General features: G+C 39.5%; 1 protein-coding gene and 1 pseudogene across 2 annotated transcripts; one reads left to right on the forward strand and one right to left on the reverse strand.

Moving 5' to 3' along the window:
- The first annotated feature begins 92 nt into the window (after nucleotides 1-92).
- LOC113668190 (short transient receptor potential channel 4-like) lies at nucleotides 93-9,691 on the forward strand (annotated as a pseudogene). The gene is made up of 7 exons (XR_016185929.1): nucleotides 93-2,122; nucleotides 2,362-2,665; nucleotides 6,719-7,223; nucleotides 7,492-7,690; nucleotides 8,354-8,518; nucleotides 9,123-9,194; nucleotides 9,500-9,691. The product of XR_016185929.1 is annotated as a short transient receptor potential channel 4-like (transcript).
- Nucleotides 9,692-11,435: 1,744 nt separating this feature from the next.
- On the reverse strand, nucleotides 11,436-14,115 carry LOC149047153 (substance-K receptor-like). The gene has a single exon (XM_089202676.1). It carries the CDS (start codon nucleotides 13,345-13,347, stop codon nucleotides 12,280-12,282), a length of 1,068 nt encoding a protein of 355 aa, XP_089058802.1. The 5' UTR covers nucleotides 13,348-14,115; the 3' UTR covers nucleotides 11,436-12,279.
- Nucleotides 14,116-15,115: the final 1,000 nt, after the last annotated feature.

Raw genomic sequence — 15,115 nt, forward strand, 5'->3', positions numbered from 1 at the left:
ATCATTTGAGAGAGAAAACAAAATTAACTCAGACAGAAATGAACAGAGTATTAATAATTTGGAGCAAAATTCATGAAAATGAACACCCCTAATTGCCTTTATACCATTGAAATCCCTGACAATCGCATTATACACAAAATAAATTATTACCATGCATTACTCAGCTCAACCATACTTGTTACCTACGAAATAAAATTGTATACATGACGTTAGTTGAACTGGTCAGTTAAACTAGTGTCATATTCTCTCGTTAAAAGAAGTGAAATGAACATAATGACAATTGCCACGAAAAAAAATTAATATTAAATATGGTCTGTTAGAAATTTTCTCGGCAACCGAGAGAGAAAAAAAGCATGACGAGAAAATAAGAGGAATAATTGATACCCTTTTAATTAACCTAAACTTTTGCCAATTACTCCGTCGTCGATACTGGAGACATTTAAACCGAGTGTCAAAATACCTGCACGAGGGCATTGTATATTTTTCAAAGAATCTAATTTACCTGTTTAACAGATCCCACAACAATTCAAACACAACGCCAATCAAGTTCCATTATTCTCTGTTTCCTCAGCGTAAACAAAAGTGTTCTTTTACGTGCGTGTGGAGCTCGCGACTCATGTCTTGTACTTTCAAATTTTGTTGGTAAACTTTGAGTTTCCGTATTTTTCTTCCTTTTAAATGTCATAGTACGTTTATGAATCGCTTTCGGACCAAACTGTAAAGGATGCCACATCTATTAGCATCTATTTGACTAAGAATAGCAACTTTTGTTATCTATCATAATCTTCAATGGGCTCTGACACGTGAAACGAACGGTGCTCGTAGATTGGCCAGGTATTCACCTGTTTATAACTGTATCTAGCATCTTCACATCAAGAAGCTTGTCTCATTGGCATTAGAAATCTGGCAAGTTTACATGCCAAATTTGAGTGTAAGTCTACTTAAGCACCAATATTCTTAGATACGAACACACTTATGCTCAGAGGCGGTACCTTATTGTTGATCAGCATCTTTGGCTTGTAGCGCTTTGTACCAACAGAATCTACTCGTCATTAATCATCACTACTGAACAACTTACGGCTTGTTTGAATGTTCTTTTCGCTTCTGGTTATGTGAACAGAGCGAACTTAGCTATGCCAGCGACACGACTTAAGAAGTGAACCGGACATATTTCCGAAAAGTTGCCACACCGAGGAGTGCGGAATATTCTCTGCAGTTATTAATCGCATAATTTTTAATGGAAGGCATAGAGATTCTTCAGCCAGAGCTAGCAGTGAATGGTATTTGTTGGCATCCAGTGAGTAAAGGGGAACGAAAGCTTTTGAAGGCAGTAGCAAGAGGAGATTTGGATAAAGTTAGAATTGCGTTAGGTTCCTCACTGAAATGCAGTGTAAACAGTGTAAACAACTCTGGTAAAACAGTTTTATAAATTGCTTCAGGATTAATCGAATCTACCGTCCGTAATGACATGATTAACTTGTTACTTCATGGTGGAGCCGACTTGGAACTCGCCTTGTTGCACGCCGTGCGCGAGAGTGATGTGAGAGGTGTTGAAATTTTGCTCCAGTTTCATGATCCTTCATCACCAAAGCGGATGTCTCCGGATTCAATGAGCTTAAAATACCAACGTCACTTCACGCCATTGATCCTGGCGGCCTGCTTGCAGAATTTCAAAATTGTAAAACTCCTCTTGGAACATGGATTCTCCATTCCCAATTTACCGATTGATTTAAAAAAGCCTGTTGGCTCAGAAATCAACTTTGATGGGAAACTGGGACTCACTTTGTTTCGTTTAAACAGATACCGAGCTTTGGCAAGTCCCGTGTACATGGCGGCGTCGTTTCTCCAAAACCCCTTCAGCGATCCTGATCCTGTCCATCGCGCATGCGCTCTTAGTAAGGAATTGTCTCACATGGCCGAACGGAAGCACGAGTTCAGACAAGAGTATTTGGAGCTTAGTGATGGTTGTAAAGAGTTTACTGTGGATCTGTTAAATGGATGCCGCTCAATGAATGAGATCAGGTGTGTTATGGAGATGGAGAACGAAAAAAGTACACCATTAAACACGGATGGAGTGGTTTTGAACATTCTGGAATTTGCCATAGTTACCAGAAATGAAAAGGTGTGCTCATCTTTCTTACCTATCATTTTAAACGTTTTCCTACTTGCCTTTCTGGCTCCCTGTCTGTTAACCTTAATTTTTTTAAACTTAGTGACGAACCCAAGCTTTATTACCTATTCATATAGAAGATGAACTCTTGAAAAACACAGGCATTTACTTTCCGGCGGCTTTTTTCTCGAGATCGCCTCTCCTTATCGGGATTCCTAAACTCAACAACTAATCGTACATGTTATTTTCAGTTTGTCAGCCATCCTTACAGTCAGCTGGTATTGAAGTCAGAACTTCTCAAACATGTCCCATTCCTGGAAAACAGCCCAGGGAAAAGATTTACTGTGGTGCTTTTATCATCCCTTTTGTCTCCTTTGATCTTTGCGATTTGGCTTGCTTTCGAAACCTTTCTGCCCAGACACAAGGTAGCCAGAATGTTCCATTCACCTTGTTTAAAGTTTCTCACCAATTGCGGAGCTTATCAAATTTTTCTTTTCGTGCTTATTTTAACTTCTTTCCAACGAGACACGCAGTTCCTGGAATATTCCATCACTGGTGAGTACAGAAGAATATTAAAAGTCAGCATATTGTATTTTTTATTCCAGCTAGATTTCCTTGAAGACTTGGCTTATTTTCTAAATGTCATGATCAAGCAGGCCAGAAATAAAATAATTTAAGAACAACAACTTACAATGCTATCACTATAATCAGTAGCAATGGATGAAAGATGCAAATGAGGTGCAGGCACGCAAAAACCACCAACGTGTTTGTGGTCTTTTTAATACTTACTGCTGCCTTCCCTCTGAAATACGACCACGAGGGTATATGTGTAAGACCTCACACTTTCTACTGGCCGGGTTTGGAGTTGCTTACGCATTTCACTGGCTGGAATATTAGGATATTTGGTTGTTTCTCGTCTTCAGTGAACTGTTGGACTGAGAGCCCTATTTGCATAAGGAACAATGCCACGTTATTGGCTGGAGTCGAAGTATTGTTTCACTCTTCATGGGACAGTGATCTCTCTTATGGTGTTGTTCTCACCAATCTGTTTAATGGCTCTGCTTGTATTACATTCTTCCGACGTCCATGGATCAGCTACTACGTTCCACCCGAGTTCCTGGGAATTTTGAATATGCCTGATTTCTTATGTCGGTTACGCCTACGTAGGCACAGGTGTCCAATAGCCTACTATGCAAATTCATGTGCCTCATTCCATCAAGTGCTAATTGGCGATCTGGTCTTCAAACTTAATCCTGGTCCTGAGGGATGCGGTATATCAACAATTGTGAAATCACGCCATCAAAATAATGGAACTTTACGGGCGCCTCAATCACGTTCTTCATTGTCTAAATCAACAACTAGGAATGTCTCAAACTTTACTAAAGTGCATTGTTTGTCTGCCAACTACGTAAATGGGGTCTTTTTGTCATTTTGCCACATGAATGCCCAGTCGGTGCGCAACAAGACAGCCGATTTTGTAGATTACGTCTGTGAACGTAGATATGACTTGGTTGTGATTACCGAGACGTGGCTCCAGCCCCATGATGATGCGCTAAGAATAGAACTGTGTCCTCCTGGTTACAAGTTTATTGACTTTCCACGACAAGAACGGACAGGTGGAGGCATTGGACTACTGTACAAGGATTCTCTTCGTGTTAGCACGACTCGAGATGGAATTCAAGAGTCGCTTGAATTTTGCGAGTTGTTGGTCCAAACGGCGACTTCCCGCAAGATACGGCTTGTGATCGTCTACCGTCCACAGAATTGTGATGACTACCGCAGGGTTCCCATTACCACTTTTCTGATGGAGTTTTCTGACCTGATGGAGTCCACTATTCTATCCAAAGAGCCTTTGATTGTCGTTGGTGATTACAACATACATGTGGATGTTCCTAATGACACTGATGCACTTAAATTTTTAGATCTGCTTGAGTCTCTCGGTTTGGAGCAGCATGTGACAGAGCCAACGCACATACGTGGTCACACCCTGGATCTTGTTATAACAAGAAAGATTGAGGATATTCTGGCGAGTCCACCACGCGCCTGTCGCTATTTCTCCGATCATGCATCTGTACATTGTCATGTTGCCATAAGTAAGCCTTCATTTCAGACTAGGATAATAAAGTTTAGGAAAACTAAATCCTTGGACGCTGAGAGCCTATCGAACGATGTAGTACTTACAGGGCTATGTGATCGAGGTAATAGCGATCCCATCACCCCACTGGACTTGGATGTACTTGTAGAGGATTACACGACCACACTCTCTCAAGTTCTTGATCGTCACGCACCTTTAAAAACCAAAACAGTGCGGGCTAGGCCCAAGGTACCCTGGTATACCAGTGAGATAGCCGAGGCAAAAAGGCGACGCCGGAAAGCAGAACGGAGATGGAGAAGAACACGATCACAGGAAGATTTGTTGGCATTCAAGAAACTCAAGAACCACGTTACTTATTTAAGTACACGGGCTAAGCATGCTTTCTACTCAGACTTTGTGAACGACAATAGTGAAAACCAAGGAAAGCTATTCAGGGCCACTCGATCATTGTTACTTCCTAGGAATGAGTTGTGTTTTCCAGAATACACGGACAATTCAATCTTAGCCAACGATATCGGGCGGTTTTTCGACCGTAAGATTGCAAAGATTCGGGCAGAGCTTGATGCGTGTACTCTTCATCCTGGGGCGGTGGCTGAGGATAGAGTGTTTACAGGCGATAGGAAACTTGATCATTTCAATACGTATTCTGTGGAAGATATAAGGAAGCTGGTCAGTAGATCATCGAAGAAAAGCTGTCAACTTGATCCTATGCCGACCAATTTAGTAGTCGGCATGTCCGATATGCTTCTCCTCATCATCACTAATGTCGTGAATTCTTCACTTTCCTTGGGACACTTTCCATCTGATTGGAAAACGGCCCTTGTGGATCCAAGACTGAAGAAGACCAAGCAAGGGACTTCCTTATCCAATTTAAGACCTGTGAGTGATCTGCAATACCTCTCTAAATTGGTTGAAAGTGCAGTTTATGATCAGACAACCGATCACGTTACTCAGTCGGGTTTGTATCCCATCCTCCAGTCAGCCTATCGACTTGGTCATAGCACAGAGACTGCCCTATTGAAGATACAGAATGACATACTAGCTGCAATGGACAATCAACGAGTTACTCTTTTGGTATTGCTAGACCTGAGTGTAGCATTCGACACGATTGACCACCAAGTGTTGTTGAATCGCCTGGGCGTGACGTATGGAATTGCAGGTACCGCTCTTAAATGGTTTCACTCGTATTTATCAAACAGGAAACAGCGAATCCTGATTAACGGGAGCTATTCGAGTGACTTTGATCTGCCTCAAGGGGTACCTCAAGGATCATGTCTTGGTCCCTTGCTCTTCACGTTGTACGCAAGTAAGCTCTTCGATGTTGTTGAATCCCATCTTCCTAACGTTCACGCATACGCTGATGATACGCAGCTCTATATCTCATTTAAGCCGGATGGTTCAGCTACTGAGACGGATGCTGTTGACGCTCTACAAGCTTGCATCAGGGACATAAGAACCTGGATGGTCCAAGACAAACTTCGGCTGAACGATGCTAAGACCGAGTTTCTTATTATAGGTACACGCGCACAGTTAAATAAGGTTATGATAAGTGACTTGCAAGTAGGTAGGGTAAAGGTTTCTGCGGTTTACTCTGTTAGAAACCTGGGTGCTTGGTTTGATGCAAACATGAATATGACCACACATATTAACAGCATATGTCAGAATATTTATTACCATCTACATAACATCCGGCGTATTAGAAAGTATTTATCATATGATAATAGGAAGTCCATTGTACAGGCTATTATAATGTCACGATTAGACTATTGTAACGGTCTATTATATGGTACGCCCGCTGGTCATCTTGGTAAGCTGCAACGCCTGCAGAACGCGGGTGCTCGCCTGGTATGTAGTATATCTAGGTATGATCCTATCACACCATCCCTGATCAACCTGCACTGGCTTCCGGTTACCCACAGAATAGAATTCAAGATAGCAATGCTAGTTCACAAATGTATCTACGGTGTCGCACCACAATATCTTTCAGACTTGATAAAAATCAAAGAGAGCTCGCGGTATCAGTTGAGATCATACCGGGGCATACTCCTAATGGACAATACCTATAGAACAAAAAAGACACTCGGGGATAGGGCGTTTGAAAATGCTGCGCCCTAAGTATGGAATCGACTCCCTCTAGAAATTAGACAATGTCAATCATTGAACATTTTTAAAGTTTTACTAAAGACAAATTTTTTTAAATTAGCTTTTTATTAGTTCTTTTATTAACTCATATTTTACTTTTATTGTTTTCCGAAAATTGTAAGTTATTATTATTATTATCATTATCTGGACTAGCCATTTATTACTTTAAGATTTTAGGGTTGTAATGCGCACTCGATCATATCTTTATCGCATGCTAGACTGCGCAATATAAGAAATAAACATTATTATTATTATTATTATCAGTTTTAAATGATGGGAAAAACGTTTCACCTTACAGCGCATGCATCATCTTCAGTCTGAAATTTAATACTGGTTCACTTAAACAATTCTACCCAGATTTCTCTTTGCAGATTGGATTTTTGTGGCATTCGTCATCGGACACTTGGTAGATTTTGTTAAAGAAGTTTTTCAACAAGGAAGAGTTCGCTTCTTTGCAAACAAATGGAACTATCTAGCTGTGGTTAGAGTGACCTTGTTTGTTCTTTGTTACGTCATGGGTTGGTTTGCCCGTACAAGTATTGTAGACAGAGGGGATTCTTTGCAATGGGAGAACCATAGCGACGATCGTTCCTACAAGGTTGTGCTGTTTTCCGAGTGTGTTTTTGCTGTGGCAATACTTCTTGCATTTGCGCACAACTTCTCATTTATCGAAGAAAATGCCGTCATGGGCCCACTGTTACAAGCATTCATACTGATGTTGTTTGATGTAATGAAGTTCTTCTTTTTTTTTGTTTTCGCTTTTCTGGCATTTGTTGTGAGTTTCACGAAGTTATACTTGCAGTATGAGAAAGCTAAGGATCATTTTATTTTAAGTAAAGTGATCACAAACGAAACAGACCCCTTGCACCTAGAAAGGTGAGTTAGGGAATTTGTGATTAGCGGTTTATTCTCTCTTGAGATGAGTTGATAGATTCACGATGATAGAAAAGTCATCGTCAGGTGTCTAACAAGTTTTGAAACAATTTTTTTTTCCTTCCTTTCTTGTTCCTCTTCTCTTTTTTCGTCGTTCCCTTCCTGTTGTTGTACCTGATCTTAATCTTTCTCCTGCTTTTCTTGTAGTAATGATTCCAGAATACTTCCCTTTAGTAATTTATTAAAGTACTTAAATTGTATCTGTTCGTAGGTTTTCAAGCAGTGTTTCCACCATCTTTTGGTCTTTATTCGGCCAAATTGACCGTGACAATTTTAAAATCGACGAGACAGAATATGAAACTATATGGAGAACAGGCATGGTGCTCTTTGGCGCGTTCAACATTGTAGCAGTATTAGTTGCTCTGAATATGCTAATCGCCATGTTGAATGAATCTTACACAAGGATAACGGTAAATGCAACTTTGAATAGATTGCTGCTCCTTAAGACGGTTATAAATTTGCAATATATTTTTTTACTAAGATCACATTTCGAGTGTCTTAAAACTAAAACTCAAAGTAATGAAAGCAACCAATCGGGGCAAAGAAGGTATCATCGAGAGCCAATGAGGAATCATTTTAAAAGCAAGCAAACTGCTCCTGGGCTAGGGGAAATGGGAGTGGTCAGCGCGCGATTGGTTTTATTCTTGGATCTTACTGGTTGAGAATGTAGCTCGATATTTTTCTGAACCAATCATATAGCGAAGTTAACCCAAACGAAAGCAATCTTGGATTATTTTCATTATGCTCAGCCGTTGAAATCGCAAGCGTTTGTTATCTTTCGGGACGTGAGCCAAAAAACTAACTGTGGTCCACAGCCTCGAGGCTAACCGGAAATGTTTCAGGAATAATGACGTAAAAGCCCAAAGTCCGCTAGCCTGCTATTCATTTTTTCGCCGGGGAGTTTTAAATCAATGATACTAACGATTTTCTGTCAATAAGGATGTGCGATTAACGAGGAAAACCCTTATCTATGGTATATATGTACTTCATGTCGATAAGTGTCATTGCTTTCAGCACGGTATGGCACATAAATCGTTTATTTTTCAACGACTTTTATTTAACTTTTTTAACAGACCAACTTAGATACTGAGTGGAATTTTACCAGAACAAAACTATGGTTAAGCTGGCTTTACAAGAAAGGCATTCTCACTTCCCCTTGTAATCTTCTCTACCTGGTTCTTCCACTTTTTTGGGTTTTAAAGAATCTTTTGGGAGTTTGCTGCCCAAGAAAAATAAAGGTGAGTACGTTGTAGGAAGGATTTTCATGATTTCTGCCAGATACTAAAAAAGGAGTGTGGGAGGGAGGGAGGGAGGGAGGGAGGGAGGGAGGGGGGAGTTGTGAGTTCGAATGCAGCTAGTACAGAAGAAAGAAAAAGGAAGCACTGATCGACTGACTCTGATTACTTAACCTGTCATCATTTAGCCTTTCATCATTTAGTAATAAGCGATGTCTAGTACCAGCAGAGCGATGGGAGGAGGAGATTTTTTTGGGGTGTTGTCCTTATTGGGTGTACTTGGAAAACACACCGAAACATGGCAGATGATTTCAAAATACCTTTTCAACATGTGTGTTATGAAAAACTTTGGTGTTAGTGTTTCTTATAGAGATTATCAAATTATGATGGCCTTCCCTTAAGCAATGTTGAGAGCGAATGCTTCGACTAAAATGGAAAATACGAATATCAAAAAGGATGAGGGTATCTGAGGTTTCTTCCACTGAATTATCTTGTGATTTTTCGTCAACTCTTGAAAGTTGGGAAACTACGATTCGTTCCTATTACTGCGAGACAAAAACCACTCGTGATCAGTAGCAATTTGTGTAACATATTTATCTCAAAATAGTTATTTGTGGGAAAGTTCGTTCCGAAAAAGCCAAAGCCCTCCTGGAAAATAAGAAGGACTAACGAAAGAGAGGTAGGAAGACAACGCATTGTATTAATCTTGTGAGCAAAGATTTATTCTGTTTTCGATGTCCTGTAGAATATCTACGAACCCTCTTTTAAGAAACGAGTAAGAATGTGTCAAAATGGTAATGTTGCATTGAATTTTCTCCAGCTACATTAGGCAAGAAAATCAATAGTAATTAGTCGAGTCTAATTTCATTTAATGTAAAATATCTATATCACAGTTTTCTTTCTGCCATGGCGAAAGTAAAACCTGGCCCACCAGTTACAATATTTCCTTAAGGTACAGCTGAAAAAGATACCTTGAATTTTCAGAGACGAGAAGTGATGCGCCATCTAATCCTGAGGAACTTGGCTAAAAAGTCATGTCATTTAGAGTCTGGTAACGAGTCAGATGATTCGCACGAAGAACATGACATTGAAAGCACCGTCTCATTTCCGAACAATGGCGGCACTGGAAACTTTCCCCATAAGGAAAATGGATACACGGGAAAAACGTATTTGTGAATATGCATACATACATATATATATATATATATATATATATATATATATATGTATATGTATATATATATATATATATGTATATATATATAAGTTAAAGAATTAAAGAGGACGCATCGATTCTCTGTAACTCTGAGTTTCGCGCCTAAGCGCTCGTCAGACAGAACTTTCATCCGTCTGACGGGCGCTTAGGCGCGAAACTCAGAGTCACAGAGAATCGATGCGTCCTCTTTAATTCTTTAACTTATGTATGCTTAGCTCTGCTACCACAGCATTGAGCACTTTATGCTAAGGTAGACTCTACCCCCACATTCATTTATATATATATGAAGACAGTGAGTTGGAGCTGGAGTCTCACGCAGTAGCTCTTATATACGCATTTAAAGAAAAATGCGTGTACATCCCGACGGGTGATTATCTAACAAAGTTCTAAACGCTATAGAGCGAGCACCTAGATACCTGGGGTGTGGAGCCGGATGGCCTCAACTTTTGATCCCAGTCCCTGCGTTTTGCGCAGGTTTGCGTCACTATATAACTTGGGTGACTGGACGATAAACATGAAAAAAGGGGGTAGGTTTCTAAAGAAACTGTGGTGCTGCTTCGGTGGGAGAGTATAACAGGGTAATTTAGTATTACCAACTGAGTTGATAACGTAAATTGGCCACCGTGAAGAGTTTAAAGGCTGACGTTTTGAGCGTTAACCCTTTGTGTGTGGTTTGAAATGCAGAAAAAGGAGCTGCGCTCGAAACATCAGCCTTTAAACTCTTTACGTTATCAACTCAGCTGATAATACTAAATTACCCTGATAAACACGAAAGCCTTACTAAAAAGCGCAAAAAGAGATACCATTCATGATCTGTTTGTGTAATCCTGTGCCGATTATTGCTGACTATTTCAAGTTGTCAACTTTCCCCTGTTGCGGCCGCGTGAGATGGAGCAGAAGAGTTCTCATTTGTTGTCAAAATTGATTAACAACGGAAGAGCTGTATTGCTACCAAGCAATGCAAACGAGCAGTATGATCAAACCACCGATTTGAAACGAAAAAATTTCAATAGCCATTTACCTTTTTAGAGCGACTGATTTTTTTAACGCTACTGAACTTAGAAAACTAACGCTTAAGGCTTTGACTGAATTTTCGTGTATTCTAGATATTTGCATAGTAACGTATTTCTCGCTAATTTAGCTGGTGCACAATTTTATTTTTGCATTTAAGAATGAAATGAAAATGAGAATTTCATTTTCCGAGAAGCTAATTTAGAAAGTAATTCCATCTTAAAATCGTAAAAACAGAAAAAGGGGGTAATAAAACCAGCCATTTTTTATCGATGATTCTTGTCTTGCAGTTTCGCGAGTGGAATTAAAATAAAATAGCTGCTTGTTAAGCAAGAATTGGTTTTATATTTTTTTGGGGTTTATTAAATTGATATTGTGGGGCTATCACGAATTCGTTGTCTTTTTGTTATCGAAGCAGACATTTTCCGTGACAACGTGAGCGTTAAGTTGAACCAGTTCTGATGCGTTTTTTATCAATGTAGTAATCCATTTTGGAATGGTATTATCCGTTATCCTCTTGTCTCTTCGTAATTCCCAGTCTTCGTTTTAGGAAGAAGGAGAACTGTTCCTCCTTTTTCTATAAATTCATAGCATTTGTGTTCTAAAAATATTCTGGGCTCAAAGCCAGACCCAAAGCATGCAACTTTGCTATTCTTCCTACCCCCAATAAAAAGTGTAACGAACTCAATCTTCGTGTATCGCTGCAAAAGTTGTGTTAACACAGCTTCTACTTTTATTGAGAAACCATAATGATTTACTTGTTCCATTTTCTGGTAAAACACAACAGAGAGGAAATTAATATTTATTCAGCCTGAATAAAACTAAACTTGAAATCATCTCAAATTGAATATGCTATTTATGCTGTCATTAAGGTGACAAAATCTTCACGTTCAAGAGCTCTACAAAAATGAGTTTAGAGGCACACATAAATATCTAATAAATCGGAGAGTTTATAGATCTACTTTCTTGGAGAACGCCATCTACAAATAAAACTTTATGACATAAAAGATTTAACCCTTGGGAAAGGGAGACCTGATTCATCACTAAAACGTTTTTTTTTTCGCTCTCTGTCAGATTCTCTCCATTGACACCATAATTTAGAATTTGCAAGGAAAATATTTGTCATTTTAGTTAACACACGTTGAAAAAATTAGCTCCCTCGTCAGAAGTCAATAAAAAATTAACACATCAATATCTTCTCAGTGAGTTTGGGCCAAGACGTTTTTGGAAGCAACACGATTTTATCATCATATTGCCATTAAGTTTCCCAAACGTCAATTTTATTTGTCTAATCTGACATAAGATATGCAAATATTATATCGTATCCATAAGGGTCTTTGTTGGGTTGTTAGTTCGAAATGAATAATCTTTAATCTCATCCTTGAGTGTAGTGAGATCGCAAGCAAGTTGTGGCGAGCGGTTCGAAAGTAAAAAAGGTATCTTAAAATAACTAGCAGTGAAAGATTCTCTGGGTGCAGAAAAGGCTGATATTTTTGGCTTTAAGTTTTACCGTTAATCATGAATTAAAAATTAGAAATTAAACCGCCATCTCCTTTTTGACAAAAACTCCTTGGGATGGGTGTAAAGTCTTCCCCCTTTGAGTTAGGCTTAAACTTCGCACAGCATTTGTACGCTTGCAACAAGGCATTCCAGAATTGACATTACAAATGAACTTAAATCCGTCTCGATAATTGGAACTCTGTAAGGCATATAACAAGGGGTTGAAGAAAGAGTTTGAAAACAGTAAAACTCGAGAGGCTCTGTGAAGTTCAAACAAAACATCGTAGTTCTCCTCGACAGTTTTTCTGTCGGTCGATACCAAGAAAATGAAATATACGGAGAAGGGCAGCGAGCACGCAGCAAAGACGATTGCCAACCAAATTACAAGACGAGCTAATTGTTTCTTCGCTTTCCTTTCTTCAACATTGCATGTCGATTCCGAGCAAATTGATCTGGTGAAGTACAATCCACGAATGATTTCAAAATAACAGAAGATGAGTATCGAGGAACTCATGAGGCCAAACCCAGCACAGGTGAAGATGATGAAGGGTTTGTGAAGGAAATACTCATCCAAACTCCAGGGGCGCTTGCAAGGATATTTGGTTGAAGAGATGTTGTATGTATTGGCTTGAATATCTGGTATGCACGATAGTAGAGCTAACAGCCACAGAACTGCTATAACATATTTCACAGATTCTTTAGTCAGCTTTGCAGTGCGAAACGGTTTCACAAGCGCCATATATCTCTCCACGGCGATGGTAGAGACTGTAAGCACGCCTACGTTTATGGTTATAGGAACAATAGCATTTCCCACAAACAACTTGCAGATCAAGTCTCCGGTGATACCCTGTAGGTGAACTTTTGTTATGGCAAAATCGTAAAAACCGGGACAGAGTAACAATGTGATCAGGTCGGCCACAGCCAAATTCATCAGCAGATAGTTTGTAGTTGTGTGCATTGAAGAGTTTTTCCACACAATTGTTAAAATGATGGAGTTTCCCACAATACCTGGAAGAACGATCAGCGAGTAAATCACCGCAAAAACGATGTCCGCTGTGGTTAAGGGACCATCAGCTTCAGAGCTAGACAAGCTTGCGTTGATCATTTATCCACGTGGTTGGATCTCTTAATTAGAAAACCACGAAAGCTGTTTTCGAACTCACGACTCTAAGCTTTTTGGAAAAGCGTCTTCCCTCTCCTGTTTTCAGCTGAAAAAATGATGAAGGAGACCTTATCATTTTACTGAATATTCGGTACTTTAGTGAAAACACTGCTGTTGGCTTGTCAGGCCAAAAGCCGACAGCCTTCAAGTTGTTGTTTACATATACGAGTTAAATGCAGGTTAAAATGTAAATTTCTCGCCGAAAACGAAATGCTAAGTGTTACGTTGCAGCCGGATATATTTAAACTAATGATTGATCATCAGTTCGGAATAACCTCACAAAGAAGTTTCCTCATTTTATCTTCGGTCATTAATTGTTTGAAGTCATGAATAACAAATATTGAGTTTCGTGCCGATATTGGAGCATATGGGCTATTTGTTTCATGAATAAATGAATACAGACACTTTTGAAGATTTCAGTTGCCTCACGTCCAAAATTTTTTGCCAAGAGGCACCATAACATCGCCAGAAATCAAGGACATTTCGAGCCCGCTAACAATTATCAGCGGTATATCGTATTATACTCCGGAACAATAGAATATCAAGAGAATTCAATATGGCGGCGATCACGGCTCGATCTGCAGAGAAGAGTGTTTCGTACCATGACTTATACAATTTGAGCATCGCAGATCTTCTATTTGATGAAAATAAAAAGAAAAGAGGACCTGCAAGTAAATCTTTGGGATTTTTCGAGGCAGAGCGATGACATGATGTCAGAATTTTGATTTGCTTTAGTTTAATTTTCGCGCTAAGACTACTAACTTTGCATTCAATGCCTGGCATATTTTTATTCCGAAAAGGACCTAAGAACTAATTCATTCATTTCCCTACAAGAACATAAACAAATATGGCCGACGATTCGAAGATCAGCGTTGCTCGTGTTTAACTATTTCAGTCATAGTTTTCAACATGGCGTCTCGTCACTTACTCAACATGGAAAATAAGGGATATTCTGGCGCGTGGGAAGTTTTTGGATGGGAGGAAATGGCAATTTTACAAGATATTTGGACGCTTCGAACTCTGTAGCAGTCAATTAGATCGAGAGCAGTTGACTTTATTGATGCACTTTCCTGTAATAGGCGAGTGTTTGAGATAGAGAACGACGGATTTTGAAGAACTGTATGGCGACCTAGGTCAATGATCAATGACAAAAAAACTGGCTCGGGAAGTAAGTGGTTTTTTATTTATCGAGTCCCTGTGAGGTTTGATGAATAGCAGAATCAGTACTGGATATGTCTCGATCGAGAGTAGACGGGACCATGAGCTCCTGACTGTTATATTTTAGAAATCTTTACAAATTTCCATACAGTTTCTTATATTATTTGGACGCCATTATGGACGAAATGCGCAAGCGCGACCGCCATCTTGTCCAATATTTCTGCCGATGATATGATCAGAATATCTACAAAAAAAGGTTTCTTTATCATTGAAATGAACAGTTACTCCTCATCACGCGTTCGAGTACGGCGTAGTAACAAAGCTTCTATTATAGCACAAAGGAGAGGTATCCAGCTCCCTTGTGCTCGTAATATTTTAAGTAACGGTGTAAATTGTCTTTTGAAAGGCATAAAACAATAATAGTCGATTGCACTGAGTTTCTTCAACTGTATACCCAAAGAGCTCTCGTGACGCCTGATGAGTATTTGCCCTTAAAATTTCGTTTTATTCGTTGAGTAGATTATGACAGCTTACAAAACACGCCGTTTGGATT

Source organism: Pocillopora damicornis, chromosome 4, assembly GCF_964200805.1.
Source record: "Pocillopora damicornis chromosome 4, jaPocDami1.2, whole genome shotgun sequence".
Lineage (NCBI taxonomy): Eukaryota > Metazoa > Cnidaria > Anthozoa > Scleractinia > Pocilloporidae > Pocillopora > Pocillopora damicornis.